General features: G+C 37.1%; 3 protein-coding genes and 1 pseudogene across 4 annotated transcripts; 1 reads left to right on the top strand and 3 right to left on the bottom strand.

Annotated features, from left to right (window-relative positions):
- Positions 1–1,840: 1,840 nt before the first annotated feature.
- On the bottom strand, positions 1,841–3,257 carry LOC140773673 (receptor-like protein EIX1). Its single transcript, XM_073116362.1, has 3 exons — positions 3,248–3,257; positions 3,114–3,159; positions 1,841–3,047 (listed from the first exon to the last, which is right to left on the bottom strand). Exons 1-3 carry the CDS (start codon positions 3,255–3,257, stop codon positions 1,841–1,843), a joined length of 1,263 nt encoding a protein of 420 aa, XP_072972463.1.
- A 946-nt stretch (positions 3,258–4,203) lies between these two features.
- LOC140777190 (receptor-like protein EIX2) lies at positions 4,204–7,433 on the bottom strand. 2 transcript variants are annotated; one of them, XM_073121137.1, is made up of 2 exons: positions 5,608–7,433; positions 4,204–5,514 (listed from the first exon to the last, which is right to left on the bottom strand). In XM_073121137.1, exons 1-2 carry the CDS (start codon positions 7,415–7,417, stop codon positions 4,451–4,453), a joined length of 2,874 nt encoding a protein of 957 aa, XP_072977238.1. In that variant the 5' UTR covers positions 7,418–7,433; the 3' UTR covers positions 4,204–4,450. The 2 variants fall into 2 exon arrangements, with proteins under 2 accessions (XP_072977238.1, XP_072977242.1); XM_073121141.1 differs by having other exon boundaries at positions 4,205–4,791; positions 4,915–7,433.
- A 3,193-nt stretch (positions 7,434–10,626) lies between these two features.
- On the bottom strand, positions 10,627–13,832 carry LOC140772378 (receptor-like protein EIX2). The gene has a single exon (XM_073114433.1). It carries the CDS (start codon positions 13,821–13,823, stop codon positions 10,800–10,802), a length of 3,024 nt encoding a protein of 1,007 aa, XP_072970534.1. The 5' UTR covers positions 13,824–13,832; the 3' UTR covers positions 10,627–10,799.
- Positions 13,833–14,544: 712 nt separating this feature from the next.
- On the top strand, positions 14,545–16,702 carry LOC140773683 (inactive leucine-rich repeat receptor-like serine/threonine-protein kinase At1g60630; annotated as a pseudogene).
- Positions 16,703–17,071: the final 369 nt, after the last annotated feature.

Genomic DNA, 17,071 nt, shown 5'->3' on the forward strand with positions numbered 1-17,071 from the left:
TAAACCAAAAGTAATTACTTACTAGTATTGCATAATAAGAGCTATTACATTCTTTTAAAACACAGGATAGTACATTACAGATGCTATCAGCTTTGAAATTAAACATACATTCCAACAATAACAAGTAAACCAACTCAACGGAGCACATTACAAAGAAATCCTAAATTGAAACTTGAGATCCTCCTCTGTCATGTCTCTAAGAACTTGGTCTTTTATCTCCATTTCCTCTTCAACCTATTCATAGTCACTGCAACTGTCACATATATTTTGTCAAATAGATTGTCAATCATCTGGAAATAAGTATTCCTCCAAGTCGTACAGAATAATAGAGTACCACACACAGTCCAAAATCCGAAGACAAATCCAGGTCCCATGCCAAGGTATAACCACACCATCTCAGATCTATTCACATAGTTTCGAGTACCAGTAGGTATTACTTGATCTCCAGAACAATCCTTGCCAATTAGAGGCCCGCAGAGATAAGCATTGCCGATATAGATTGATGGGTCATCAAGTGTGTCCAATTGATTCCCGGATAGAATCCTTCCCGATAAATTATTGTAAGATAGGTTCAGGTGGTCTAAAAATGTTAACTTTGATAAACTTAATGGAATATCACCTGAAAGCTCATTTGATGAAAGATCAAGAGATTCCAAAGATAACATGTCACCTATCTTTTCTGGGATTTTTCCAACTAGATAATTTCTTGCGAAGTTTAAATTGCTAATGTGCCGAAGAGCTCCTATTTCTTCAGGAATTTCTCCACTCAGATTATTCCCTGAAAGGTCCATTGTCCTCACTAGATAGAGGATTTCAGAATATGTAGATTCTCTTCCTTTCATTACTAATTCCATGGTACTGTTGTAGACACTGCTGGAAAAAGAACCATTACCAAGATGACCATAGTAAGTCAGTTCTGAATAAACCATCGCCTTGAAATAACCAAATGAACATGGTATTGATCCTGACAGCATGTTGTCTGCAAGATCCAAAACATGGAGAGATGCAAGTTTTGCTAGTTGTGAAGGAATGTTGCCATCAAATATATTTGAGCGAAGTAGAAGATTCCGCAGCTTTTCACCTATCCATATCGGTATCTTTCCTGAGAACTTGTTATTGCCAAGGTCTAAAAGAACTAAATATTTGCAATGTTGCAACTTTGAGGGAAGCTCTCCATACAGATTGTTACTGTTGAGGTCTAAAGATAAGAGTGAAGTCAGTGAACTCACGGAAGGTGGAATTACCCCGGTGATATTATTTTGACATAAGTCTATAATTTCTAAACCGGAACCCTGCCGCCAGCATCGTGGGAGTTCTCCTGATAAATAATTTCTTGATAAATCCAGGATCTGTAGAGATGCATGGTCACATATAGAAGATGGGATGTTGCCGTTTATTGCGTTATTTGAGAGCATCAAACAATTTATTGATGTTGGCAACTGTGGCAAGGGTCCTGATATGGCGTTGTGGGAGAGATCCAACAATTGAAGTCTTTCCGGCAACCGGGGTAATGGACCTTCCAAATTGTTAGATCCCAAAGCTAGTATATCTAACTTATTGGATTGCAAAGATGCCGGCAACCTCCCTGCAATCTGATTATTAGAGAGATCAAGCAAGGTTAAAGGTAAACTCCATAGCCAGTCCGGCAAAGTGTCTGCAATGCTTGTGTTGCATAGATTTAGTTCATTCATTTGCAATTGCCATTTGAGCCATGCTGGAAATTGAGGCCCCATTCTACACGACTGTAAAGAAATGACTGTAAGTTGAAATGAAGGAACCCAACTTTGATCCACCGATATTATTAAGGAATTATAAGACAATCGCAACTCCACCAGTTTTGTTAAATTGGCAAAATGAGCTTCAGATATGACACCATGTAAGGAATTTGAAGAAAGATCCCAACACTTCTATAAAGATTTCCAATCCCAAGAGGTACTGGCCCAACAAGTGAATTATTACTGAGATCAAGATGTTTTAGATTGGTCATACTCTCTAGCCAATTAGATATATTCCCTTGAAGATTGTTACTCGACAAAATGATCATCTCTAAGTTTCTCCATGAGCAACCCAACATCCCTATCAACTCTCGAACATCTCCACCAATGCCGAAAGAACTCAGGTCTATACCTCTCAAGCTGCATATTTTTCCAACTGCTCTTGGTAGTGTAGGCACGAAATTATTCCCTCCTAAATACAGGTACGTGAGAGAAGTCAATTTCGCAAGATCATTAGGAATCTTCCCGTAGAATCCAGCGGATGCAAGATTGAGATATGAGAGGTTAGTAAGATTCCACAACCAAATTGGTAAGGTAGTATTGAACTGGCTATTGCCTGAAAGATCAAGTGTTGTTAGACCGGTAAAATTTACATAAGACAGAGAGTTTGGGATACTAGGAAGACTAGTATCTTTCATAAGCAACACTTTTATGGATTGCAACTTGTTAACTATGTGCAGCCAATCTGCTGCATTTGTTAGATTCATCCATCCCAAATCAAGATACTTGAGAGAAGCTAACTGCGAAATCCACTCAAGATTGTCAGCATTAGCCGTACTAGTAACAGCGAATGCCGAATTCAAACTAAGATACCGTAGGCTAGAAAGATTTCCAAGCAGAGGAGATACTGTTCCAATGAAGGATGACGAAGAGAGATCAAGGGAGTGGAGTTTAGAGAGATTTCCAAGCTGCTGAGGTATTTTACCCCCAAATTTAGAATTTGATAGATTAAGGTGCGTCAAGTTGTTGAAAGACGCAATGAATTCAGGGATACTGATGCCAGAGAAATTGTTACTACTAAGGTCAAGGCGAGTCAAATGATTTAAAGCAAGCAGAGATGGATTGATCTCACCGGACAATGCATAAGCAGACCAGTTGGTTGAATATAAATCCCAATCATACGGGTTGCAAAGGTTGAGCTCCAAAATATGGTGGGTGTTGCTGTCACAGACCACTCTTCTCCATCCACAACAGTCTTGACCTTCATCCCTAGAAGACAAGCTATGCCCGACCCCATCGACGATGCCGGCTCTGAAGGTGAGAAGTGCTTCCCTTTCAACATCAATACAAGCATATCAATACAAGCATATGTTGCGATAGCTTGGATTACAATAAGACAGAGCATGAGAATGAGGTGAAGAAGAAAGTGATGAGTAGCCATTATCTGTTCGTTAATTTTCACAGCTTGAGAAATAGCAATTGCATTATATATATATACATGCACTGGAGTCTTCGCTAAACTTTTGACTTACACAGAGACATACTTCCTGAAGTCTTGATGTTAATTAGGGTATATATATTCCTTTCAAGGAGTGCGTTTAATTAATTGTAACGTATAAGAGGCTCTTCCTTGCTTTTTTCATAAATAACACTCTCCATTTAGACTATCTCCTCTTATCCTTTTTGGAGGACTTCCCAGAAATAAATTCGTTTTGACGCGTGAACGTGTTCTTTGGGAAGTCTTCCCTCCTTAGAAAAACAAAGAAACAAACAAACAAAAAGAGGGAAGTGGTAATCCTAATCCATGGCATTTAGTGGTAGACTAATTGGTGCTAAAATTTAGCCTAGAAGCAGTAGGATGTGGTAGACTAATTGACTGACCGATGAAAGACTTGGAATTCCGGGTATTAACCAAGATGAGATGTGGTCGTAGATTAGTAGTAAATTATATTGAGTTAAATTCGTCGTGGATTGAAGGGAAAAGTAGAACGTGGCTCTCGATCGGGTGTTATCTCTAATTTTTTTCTCATTTTATAATATATTGGATGGAAGCCGATCCTTTTGGTCTATGAACTCGGTGACCGTAGCGTTTTCTTTTGCCGAGTATCCAAACTAGGTTGGCACTAGAAAATGGCATCATATAGACGATGGTGGTCCACTGTAGCAATAGCAGCGATCACTCTCCCGGTAGGTAATCAGACAGGATGCAGAGTTTGCCGAGAGAGCATGGCTTTGGAGGGCTTCGCAGATCGAGAGGGATTGAAATCATTGGAATGAGTCTTCACCTACGTTGTCTCTCTTTTCTTGTCAATTCTTTTTTCTTAGTTACCATTGTGCTAGTGTAAATATCAGGCAGGGTGGATTATTATTATTATTTTTTCATTGTAATTTAAATTGAAAGGGCATAATTTCCTGAAGTGCTTGTTCTGTAGTACTATTTATATAGTTTCATGGTTTCCAAACATTGTTGCAAATCAATCGAAAGTTACTCAAAGAATCTCAATGGTAGAAATAAAACCATCAAGTCTAATTATAGAACTTGTAAATCACAAATTAGGAACTTTACAGTATGGCATAAGTATCTATTACATGTATTTAGACTGTAAGATAGTACATACTAGTGACAAGGAAACAATATTACAAAAGCACATATTTTGATGATATATTTAACAAAGTGAGACTTGAGGTACCACAGTCTCATATCTAATATCTTACTCGTAGAAGAACGTAGTCTTTCATCCATATTTATTTTTCATCCTATTCATTCTCACTGCCACCGTAACATATATGTTGTCAACAAAATTGTCAATCATCCGGAAATAAGCACATCTCCAAGTCGTATGGAACAACAAAACAGCATATACACCCCAAAATCCAGCCACAAATCCAACTCCCATTCCAAGATATAACCACCACATTGACGTCTCTGATCCATTAGCATAGTTTGACGTACTGTTAGGAGCTGCAGTATCTCCGGAGCAATTCTTGCCACTTGGTGGTCCACAGAGATAAGCATTCCCTTTATATATTGACGGATCATTAAAAGTGTCCAATTGATTCCCAGAAGGAATCCTTCCTGATAAATTGTTATAAGATAAATTCAGGTGATCCAAAAATGTTAATTTTGATAAGCTCTGCGGTATACCACCCGAAAGCTTATTTGATGAAAGATCGAGAGATTCCAAAGATAACATATCACCTATCTTTTCTGGGATCATTCCAACTAGATGATTTCCGGAGAAGTTTAAATTTCTCAGCTGCCGAACAGCTCCTATTTCTTCAGGAATTACCCCACTCAGATTATTCCCCGAAAGGTCCATTGTCGTGACTTCACTGAGGATTTTAGAATATGTATAAGTATTTCCTTTCATTACTAGATCAAGTTTATACACATAGCTGAAAGAATTGACGATGTAACGGGATAAAACTTGTTCAACAAGCGCATAATCAATATTCCACAGCATTGAAGGGATAGCAAATTCACTGTGGTGATAAGTACTATTTGATACCGAATAGATCATCCCAGTGAAATTACCAAAAGAACGTGGTATTGACCCTGACAACTTATTATATGAAAGATCTAAGACTTGGAGGAAAACAAGTTGTGCTAGCTGCGGAGGAATGTTGCCATCCAACATATTTGAGGCAAGTTTAAGATATACTAAATTCTGCAGCCTTTCACCTATCCATGCCGGTATCTTTCCAGAGAATTTGTTGTTGCCAAGGTTTAGAAGAACTAAATTCTTGCAATGTTGCAACTCTGAGGGAAGCTCTCCATAAAGGTTGTTGCTGTTGAGGTCTAAAGATAGAAGTGAAGTTAGTGAACCCATAGAAGGTGGAATTTTTCCGGTGATACTATTGTTAGACAAGTCTATAATTTCTAAACTTGAACCTTGCTGCCAGCACTGTGGGAGTTCTCCTAACAGATGATTAGCTGATAAATCCAGGGTCCACAGATCTGCATATCCACATATAGAAGATGGGATGCTGCCGTTGATCGAATTATTTGAGAGCGACAAATAAAATATTGACGTTGGCAATAACTTTGGTAGAGGTCCATATATAAAATTGTTGGAGAGATCCAACACTTTGAGTGCATCTGGTAATGGGGTTAATGGCAATCTGTCTGTAATCTGATTGTAAGAGAGATCTAGCTCATCTAAATGTAAACTCCATAACCAATCTGGCAAAGTGCCGGTGATGCTTGTGTTGCATAGATTTACTCTATATATTTGTTTTTGCCATCTGAGCCATGTTGGAAATTGAGGTCCCACTCGACAGGAGCCTAAAGCAAGGGTTGTAAGTTGAAATGGAGGAATCCAATTATGCCCCACTGATATTATTAGGGAATTGGAGGATAATCGAAAGTCATTCAATTTTGTCAAGTTGGCAAAATGAGTTTCAGAAATGACACCATGCAAAGAATTAGAAGAAAGATCTAAGAAATTCAGATTCTGAAGACTGGCAATCCCGAGAGGTACTGGCCCAACAAGGGAATTATTACTGAGGTCAAGATATTTCAGATTCGGCATCTGCTCTAGCCAGTTCGATAAATTTCCTTGAAGATTGTTACTTGACAAAATAATCTCCTCCATGTTGTTCCATGTGCAACCCAACATCCCCACCAACTCTCGAATATCTCCACTGATGCCAAGATAACTCAAGTCTATACCTCTCAAGTTACATAGTTTTCCAATCGATTTAGGTAAAGGACCCTCCAAATTATTGCCTCCTAAATATAGGTAAGTGAGAGAAGTCAAATTACTTAGAGCATTAGGAATCTTTCCGTGAAATTGACAGTATTCAAGATTGAGATATGAGAGGTTGGTAAGATTCCACAACCAAATTGGTAAGGTAGTATTGAACTGCCAATTGTATGCAAGATCAAGGGTTGTGAGACTTGTGATGTTTACATAAGACAAAGAGTTTAGGATACTAGGAAAATCAGTAAATGGCATAAGCAAAACTTTTATGGATTGTAGCCTATTAATTATATACAGCCAATCTACAGAATTTGTCAGGTTTAGAAATCCCAAATCAAGATATTTGAGAGAAGCTAACTGGGAAAGCCACTGAAGGTTGTCAGCATTTGGCATACTAATATCATTGAATGCCGAATTCAAACTAAGATACCGTAGGCTAGAAAGATTTCCAAGCTGAGGAGGTACTGTTCCAATGAAGACTGACCTAGAGAGATCAAGAGAGTGGAGTTTAGAGAGATTTCCAAGTTGACGAGGTATTTTACCCCCAAATTCAGAAAATGACAAATTAAGATACGTCAAGTTGTTGAAAGAAGCAATGAATTCAGGGATGCTGATGCCAGAGAAATTGTTATTACTAAGATCAAGGCGACTCAAATGATTTAAGGCAAGCAAAGATGGATTGATCTCACCGGACAGTACATAATCAGAATAGTTGGTCCACTGCCACCGTGAATCCCAATAATATGGGTTGCGAAGGTTGAGCTCCAAAATATTGCGGGTGGTGGTATTATCACACACGACTCCCCTCCATCTACAGCAGTCTTGACCTTCATCCCAAGAAGACAAGCTGTGCCGGATGCCATCGGAGATACCGGCTTTGAAGGTGAGGAGTGCCTCTCTTTCAACAGCAATACAAGCATATGCTGTCAAAGTTTGGATTGCTATAATAGAGAGCATGAGAATGAGGAGAAGAAGAAGCAAGTGATGATGAATCACCATTGTACGTGACTTCAGTACCATTCAGCGTCGGATGGCTTGAGTAGTCCCAATTGTGTTTTTTTATAGGCTGTGGAGTCTTCGTCAATCTCTTGACTTCCATAATAATGAAGACCAAATTATACAAATCGACAGAGACATAGCTCTCTTGATCAGTAGTTATATATCCCATGTGTAAGAAACTCTTCCTAACGTAGAAAAATCATCCTATCTTTTAACACTATACAACTTCTAGAGGGTATTCTGATAAATTCCAGTATATATATGGTGATGTTTGAAAGCTCAAAAATTAAACTTTGACTATTGAAGCCTACTTGGTTAACCCACTATTATCCTATTCTCTTGATTGGTCCAGAACATATATTTGATCACCTCACATGATTAAACTAGGTACAATCACAACGTCGGATGTATGCCAAAGAAAGGATTATGAATGCGTCCGAAATTGAATACACAAAAATTTTATTGAACTAGAGTGAGTGTAATAGTAACCATAGAATGTTAGTCATGCATTGACGTCCAAAGTTAAATACATAGAAGTCCCATAGATTCAGATTGAGTGCAACCATGACCGTAGGATGTTAGTCATGCACTAGTGTCTAAAGTTAAATACACAGAAGTCTCGTAGAATTAGAGTGAGTGCAACTATGACCATAGGATGTTAGTCTTGCACTAACATCCGAAAGTTAAATACATAGAAGTCTCCTCGAATTAAATTAAGTGCAATCATGACCATAGAATGTTAGTCATGCGCAGGCGTGCCTAGACCGCCAGGACTTATAGTTCAAATCCCTGCACCTATGGGTGAAGATGCACACTTTTCGTAAACTAGGTGTCGATCTTTCCCTGAGTGTTGATTATTCTTGAAAACGAGAGGGAGAAAGTCTCGAATGGACATGGCATTTGATTTTCCAAAAAATCGACAAAAGAACTTGGAATTCTGGGCGTTAACCATCATCAAATGTTGCTGTAGATTGATAGTAAAATTAAGTCTGGTCCTTATATTTAAAGTCTACACGTGTGAAAGCTGAATAGTTTAGATAATTATCAAATCATTATTATGAAATAAGTCACTTGGAGCGAAGAAGAGGAGAGTGCAAAAAAACAAAAGCAAAAAAAAGAAAAGAAAAACCGGCATAGAAGAACGAACGAAAAACGGTGGCGAAACTCTTCGTAGCACCGACTATACAGATTGAACTCCTCCCTTCCATTTAAGAAGTCGTTGAAGGTGGCTTGATGCTTGCCGAAATGCCGAGTACCTAAGGAAACAACATCAGCACCGGAATACTAAGATTTAAAAAGGAGAAATTTATACAATGGAATTTTATAAATTTATAAATTCCATTGTAGAAATGAATGGAATGTCTTCGCTGCTAAATAAATTAATTAGCCTAAGATAAGTCTTTTTTATTAGCGCACTATCCTATGAGAGAAAGACATCTCACACCGGAAGACACGTAAATGTAGCTTTCTTTTCTTGCTTTTGACGCGTAAATGTAATTAACACGGTGTTGGACGAATATCTCGTGTTGCACGGATTGACTTTCAAGTTTGAAGTCTTTTCTCAGAAAAATTATATATATCTATCGGATTTGGTTGTAGACTAATTTGGGGCTAAAATTTAGTCCTACAGCAGTTGATGTAACATTAGAGACAATTCAAATAACACACTATATTTTAAATAAAACTCTCTTTTTTCATTATTTATAAATAGAGTCTCTTATGGTAATATAGAATAATATATTTGTATTTGAAAAGAGAGATATTTATTTGTAATATAATCAAAATATTAGGTGACCATATTTATAACTTTCTAAAGTTATTCTAGAATAGTCCACTAGAATATTAAGTGATCACATTTCTTTCACAAGTATTTCTTCATTTTTTTTTCAGTTTTGTTTATTTATTTCCAAAGTTGACGGACGGATTTGGAAGGAAGTCTTCCACTCACACAAACAAATAAAAAGGAAAATTGAAAGGAACAAAAGGAAGTCTTTCACAAGTCTTCCACTCACACAAACAAATATTTTATTAATCTTTTTGTTTGGTGGTAAACTAATTGAGAGTAAAATTTAACCCAGAAGAAGTAGACGAAATTATAAATACCACATTCTGATTTTATTATTATTATTATTCTATTTGTAGGAGAAGAAAAAATGTACCGAGCAACATATTACGCAAAGTTTTATTTAATAAGCACTAGATGTAATAGTAAAAAAAAATAAGAAATATGGTACATTTTTTAGCAAATAAAAGATTCTATTAATAAATAATGAAGGACAGATATTATTTATAATTGTCTCAAAATATTGTTTGAAATATTATTTGAAATTAAGAAATATTCTTTCTGTTATGTAAGTGTTAAATTAAACATAACTCAAGTATTCTCTCATCATTCTTTAGCAAATATGAGGCTCGATTTTGAGATGACTTTAATAGTCAAAATGGAGGATGTTATATATAAGTTTTCTATTTAGTGATACACGGATAGAAGCAGATTCTTTGAGAATTTGAGGGTTAAGAACTTGGCGACCTGGCTTATTGTTTGCCGAGTATTAAAAGATAACTGGTGTGGAATGCAAAAATGACATATTTCTGCCAACAAAAAGAACGCCACTGAAGTCTTAAAAGATTGTCACATTAGTCCTTGATCCGACCCATCAACTCTTCGACCTGATCCGCATTAGCTGATTGATTAAGGTATAGGTCCAAGAATCCTATGTCAACACCAAAGAATATGGAGTTCATGTACATGCAAACGCTATTAAGCTTCTAATCTAGTTTCTCTTCTTCTTCTTTTTTTCAATTTATTTTTAGTTTCTCGATTTTCTAATATGATATAAGTGTTTGTGTTGCATTAAAAAAAAATGAAATTATAAAGTTTAGAACCACAACAATTTCAATGATATATAGAAATAGAACCAAAAAGCATATATACTTATAGTAATTATAAACCAAGGATTTACTTAGCAGTATATCATAAGTGCTATTACTTTGAAATTAGACGTTCCAACAATAGCAAGGAAGCCAATTCAATCCCCGAAAAAATATCACAAATAAAAACTTGAGATCCTCTTTTGTCATTATTAATTTACGAAGGTTGCAGATCTAGCATTGCTGCAAATCAATCGTAAGTTACTTAAAGAATCTCAATGGTAGAAATTAAACCATCAAGTCTAATTATAGAACTTGTAAATCACAAATTAGGAACTTAACAGTATGGCATAAGTATCTATTACATGTATTTAGACGGTAAGATAGTACACACTAGTGACAAGGAAACAATATTACAAAAGCACATATTTTGATGATATATTTAACAAAGTGAGACTTGAGGTACCGCAGTCTCATATCTAATATCTTACTCGTAGAAGAACGTAGTCTTTCATCCATATTTATTTTTTATCCTATTCATTCTCACTGCCACTGTAACATATATGTTGTCAACGAAATTGTCAATCATCCGGAAATAAGCACACCTCCAAGTCGTATGGAACAACAAAACAGCATACACACCCCAAAATCCAGCCACAAATCCAACTCCCATTCCAAGATATAACCACCACATTGACGTCTCTGATCCATTAGCATAGTTTGACGTACTGTTAGGAGCTGCAGTATCTCCAGAGCAATTCTTGCTAGTTGGTCGCCCACAAAGATAAGCATTGCCGATATAGATTGATGGGTCATCAAGTCTGTCCAACTGACTCCCGGATGGAATCCTCCCGGACAAGTTGTTATAAGATAAATTCAAGTACTCCAAAAATGTTAATTTTGATAAGCTCTGCGGTATACCATTTGAAAGGTTATTTGATGAAAGATCGAGAGATTCCAAGGATAACATGTCACCTATCTTATCTGGGATCATTCCAACTAGATGATTTCCAGAGAAGTTTAAATTTATCAAATGCCGAAGAGCTCCTATTTCTCCAGGAATTACCCCACTCAGATTGTTCCCCGAAAGGTCCATTGTCCTTAGTAAATTGAGGATTTTGGAATATGTATAACTATTTCGTTTTATTACTAGATCAAGTTTATACGCATAGCTGAAAGAACCGACGATAGCACGGGAGAAAACTTGTTCAACAAGCGCATAATCAATATTCCACAGCATTGAAGGGATAGCAAATTCACTGTGGTGATAAGTACTATTCGATACCGAATAGATCATCCCAGTGAAATTACCAAAAGAACGTGGTATTGACCCCGACAACTTATTATCTGAAAGATCTAAGACTTGGAGGAAAACAAGTTGTGCAAGCTGCGGAGGAATGTTGCCATCCAACATATTTGAGGCAAGTTTAAGATATACTAAATTCTGCAGCCTTTCACCTATCCATGCCGGTATCTTTCCAGAGAATTTGTTGTTGCCAAGGTTTAGAAGAACTAAATTCTTGCAATGTTGCAACTCCGAGGGAAGCTCTCCGTCAAGGTTGTTGCTGTTGAGGTCTAAAGATTGGAGTGAAGTTAGTGAACCCATTGATGGTGGAATTTCTCCCGTGATATTATTGTTAGACAAGTCCATCAGTCCTAAACTTGAACCCTGCAGCCAGCATCGGGGGAGTTCTCCTGACAAATGATTAGCTGATAAATCCAAGACCCACATATTTGTAAGTTCACAAATAGAAGATGGTATGCTGCCGCTGATCGAATTATTTGAGAGCAACAAATAAGATATTGATGTCGGCAACAACTTTGATAGAGGTCCAGATATAAAATTGTTGGAGAGATCCAACCACTCGAGTCCATCTGGTAACGGGGGTAATGGACCTTCCAAATTGTTAGATTTCAAAGTTAGAATCTGAAATTTTGTGGATTTCAAATATGCTGGCAATCTACCTGAAATCTGATTGTAAGAGAGATCTAGCACTTGTATAGGTAAATTCCATAACCAATGTGGCAAAGTGCTTGTGATGCTTGTGTTGTATAGATTCACATAATTTATTTGTCTCTGCCATCTGAGCCATGCTGGAAATTGAGGTCCCACTTGACAGGAGCCTAAAGCAAGGACGGTAAGTTGAAATGGAGGAATCCAGCTACGGCCCACCGATATTATTAGGGAATTGGAGGATAATTGCAAGTGGTTCAATTTTGTCAGGTTGGCAAAATGAGCTTCAGATACAACACCATGCAAAGAATTAGAAGAAAGATCTAAGAAATTCAGATTCTGAAGACTGGCAATCCCGAGAGGTACTGGCCCAATAAGGGAATTATTACTGAGGTCAAGATGTTTTAGATTCGGCATTTGCTCTAGCCAGTTAGATAAATTTCCTTGAAGATTGTTACTTGACAAATTAATCTCCTCCATATTGTTCCATGTGTAACCCAACATCCCCACCAACTCTCGAATATCTCCACCGATGCCAAGATAACTCAAGTCTATACCTCTCAAGTTACATAGTTTTTCAATCGATCTAGGTAAAGGACCCTCCAAATTATTGTATCCCAAGTCTAGGTAAGTGAGAGAAGTCAAGTTACTTAGAGCATTAGGAATTTTCCCGTGAAATGGACAATCTCGAAGATTGAGATATGAGAGGTCGGTAAGATTCCACAACCAATGTGGTAAGGTAGTATTGAACTGCCAATTGTCTGAAAGATCAAGGGTTGTGAGACCTGTGAAGTTTACATAAGACAGAGAGTTTGGGATACTAGGAAGACTAGTATATGATAAAAGCAACACTTTTATGGATTGTAGCTTGTTAATTATGTGCAGCCAATCTATAGCATTTGTCAGGTTTATTGATCCCAAATCAAGATACTCGAGAGAAGCTAATTGGGAAACCCATTCAAGGTTGTCAGCATTAGGTATACTAGTGTCATTGAATGCCCAATTCAAACTAAGATATCGTAGGCTAGAAAGATTCCCAAGATGAGGAGGTATTGTTCCAATGAAGACTGACCCAGAGAGATCAAGAGAGTGAAGTTTAGAGAGATTTCCAAATTGACGAGGTATTTTACCCCCAAATTCAGAATTTGACAGATTAAGATACGTCAAGTTGTGGAATGAAGCAATGAATTCAGGGATACTGACTCGAAAGAAATTGTTATTACTAAGATCAAGGCGACTCAAATGATTTAAGGCAAGCAAAGATGGATTGATCTCACCGGACAGTGCATAATCGGTCCAGTTGATTCGCTGCGAATACCAATCAAATGGGTTGCCAAGGTTGAGCTCCAAAATATTTCGGGTGGTGGTATTATCACACACGACTCCTCTCCATCTACAGCAGTCTTGACTTTCATCCCAAGAAGACAAGCTGTGCCGTATGCCATCGGAGATGCCGGCTTTGAAGGTGAGTAGTGCCTCTCTTTCAACAGCAATACAAGCATATGCTGCCAAAGTTTGGATTGATATAATAGAGAGTATGAGAATGAGGTGAAGAAGAAGCAAGTGATAATGAATTGCCATTGTACGTGACTTCAGTACTATTATGCGTCGGATGGTTTAAGTAGTCCCAATTGTGTTTTTTTATAGGCGGTGGAGTCTTCATCAATCTCTTGACTTCCATAATAATGAAGACCAAATTATACAAATCACAGAGACATAGCTCTCTTGATCAGTAGTTATATGTCCCATGTGTAAGAAGCTATTCCTAACATAGAAAAATCGTCTTATTCTTTAACACTAAAACACAACTTCTAGAGGGCTTCCCGATAAATTCTAGTATAGCGTCGTTTGAAAGCTCAAAAATTAAACCTTGACTAGTGAATTCTACTTTGTTAACCCACTACTATCCTATTATTTTGATTGGTCCGGAACATATATCTGATCACCTCACATGATTAAACTAAGTGCAATCATAACGTCAGATGTACGCCAAAGAAAGGAATATGAATTTGTCCGAAATTTAATACACAAAAATCTCATAGAACTAGAGTGAGTGTAATAATAACCATAGGATGTTAGTCATGCACTGACGTCCAAAGTTAAATACATAGAAGTCTCGTAGAATTAGAGTGAGTGCAACCATCGCTATAGGATGTAATTCATGCGCCAGTGTCTAAAGTTAAATACACAGAAGTCTCGTAGAATTAGAGTGAGTGCAACTATGACCATAGGATGTTAGTACTGCACTAACGTCCGAAAGTTAAATACATAGAAGTCACTTAGAATTAAATTAAGTGCAATCATGACCATAGATAGACCGCCAGCACTTGTAGTTCAAATCCCTGCACCTATGGGTGAAGATGCATACTTGCCGTAAACTAGGTGTCGATCTTTTCCCTGAGTGTTGATTATTCTTGAAAATGAGATGGGGAAAGTCTTGAATGGACATGACATTTGATTTTTCAAAAAGTCGACCAAAAAACTTGGAATTCTGGGTGTTAACCATCATAAAATGTCGCTTGCCAAAATGCGGAGTACCTAAGGAGACGACATCAGCACTGGAATACTAAGATGAAAAAAGTAGCAATAATTTGATACTGACCAATTAGTTATACTAAATAATTTTTATTTCTTGATAAATTAAAGAGTATACAAGACATTTTACATATATATATATATATATATATATATGATTAGATTAATTAATAAAAAATTAGAATTTAAGTATTTTCATATTATTTATTTTTATAACCGTTTTGTTATAATAAGAGTGTCAACTTCTAATAATTTATTATTATTTTTTTTTTATAAAAATATTAATAATTAAAAAAGATAAATAAAATATGATTAATTTACTCTTATAATTTATAAAAGTGACCAGTAATTTCGGTCCATATCACTACTACTTTAGTTAATTTTATTTAGTATCATTTAATCTTAGTCGTTTAATTAGGAGAGAGAAATTAATAGCTCTTATTAATTCATTTGCTAAGATATTTTACAAATCAAGCCCTATTTTTTTTTCTATTTTCTAGTTACGTATCATCTTTCTGGAGTTGATAATCTGACGCGTCATTATTTTCTAAAATTTATATAATAACTAGAGTTAACTTAATTTAATCATAACCAAATAGAAGAGTATCAGTAAAAAAAATATTCCATTAGAAATACACTTAGTAATTTAGAAAATACATAGATTAGAAATATGATTTAGTTTGGAGAAGGAGATTTTAATTTTGTGAGGTAAGATTTAATTTTAGGATATATGATTTAGAGGGTAAGCTTTAGTTTTAGAAAAACAAATTTAGAATTAGTGAGGTAAGATTTAGTTTGAGAAAAACGATTAAATTTGGTGAGATATGATTTGGTTCTCCAGAAGATGATCTAAATTTAACTTTCAAAACTATTTTAAGAGTATTTTAGTAATTTAATACTAGAGTTATATAAACCGTACAATAAGATTAATGTCGTGTTATATAAAATTTATAGTAAAAAAAAAGAGAGGTCACATTATAAAATTCTAAAAATTGTGTGTTAAATCAGAAAATAAGAAAACTATAGGGTGTGTTTTGCAAAATTCTGAAAAAAAAAGGGAAAAAGAAAACCACGCCTCTAGTACCGTCGTACAATCACTGAATCACATCTCTCAAGGCTCAAGCCTGATTGTCTCATAAACATTTCATATTAGGCCCATATCCGACCCGTTAACTACTGGACCCGATCCTCATTAGCACACTAAGAACTTTCTTCCCCATATTTATGATTTTAAGATTGGTAATTAATGTTAAAGCTGATGAAGGCTTTGATATTTCTACGTGGCAAGATCCCGGCCGTCGGGCAGCGCGAAGCCCCTCCATTGGACGTCGTGCCTCAAGATCGCGGAGGACGTGGCGACGGGGCTCCTCTACCTCCACCAGTCTGGCCTCGTACACGGCAACCTCAAATCCTCGATCGTCCTCCTCGGCGCCAACTTCGAGTCCTGCCTCACCGACTTCTCCCTCCTTCCCTCCCTCCTCCCCTCCTCCACCTCCACCTCAAATTCCTCCACCTTCACCCCCTCCTCCGATGCCTACAACTTCGGCATCCTCCTCCTCGAGCTCCTAACGGGAAGACCACCTTCCCCGACCTCATCGACCACCAGCTCGGCGCCGACATCCCCAAATGGGTCAAGTCGGTGCGCGAGGAGGAGACTGAGGCCGGCGACCAGCCCGAGTCGGTGGGGGAGAAGCCGGGTGCGCTGGTCAGCATCGCGATGGCGTGCGTCGCGGCGGAAGAGGGGAAGCGGCCAGAGACGAAGGAAGTAGTGAGGATGATAAGGGAGACGTGGGCGGAGACGATGGTAGTATCCTCTAACAACAGCAGCGATCATTCTCCCGGTAGGTGGTCGGACACGGTGCAGAGCTTGCCGAGAGAGCATGGCTTGGAGGGCTTCGCAGAGAGGGATTGAATCATTGGAATGAGATTAACATACGTTGTCTCTCTTTTCTTAACATCCTTCTTTCTTAGTTAATATTCTGGTAGTGTAAATCTCAGGAAGGTTGAAATATTTTTTTCATGGTAATTTAAATTGAAATGGCATAAATTTCGGAAAGTTGTTGTTCTGTAATGCTATTTATATAGTTTCATGGTTTTCAAACATAACCGTAAGTTACTCAAGAATCTCAACGGTAGAAATAAAACCATGAAGCCCAATAATAGAAGTTGTAAATCACAAAGAACTTAATGGTATTGAGCTAGTGCTCTTACATGTATTTAGAATGTAAGATAGTACACACTAGTGACAAGGAAACAATATTACAAAACCACATATTTTGATGATATATTTAACA

The sequence above is a fragment of the Typha angustifolia genome, chromosome 2 (genome assembly GCF_048772165.1).
Source record: "Typha angustifolia cultivar Huaian chromosome 2, ASM4877216v1, whole genome shotgun sequence".
NCBI lineage: Eukaryota > Viridiplantae > Streptophyta > Magnoliopsida > Poales > Typhaceae > Typha > Typha angustifolia.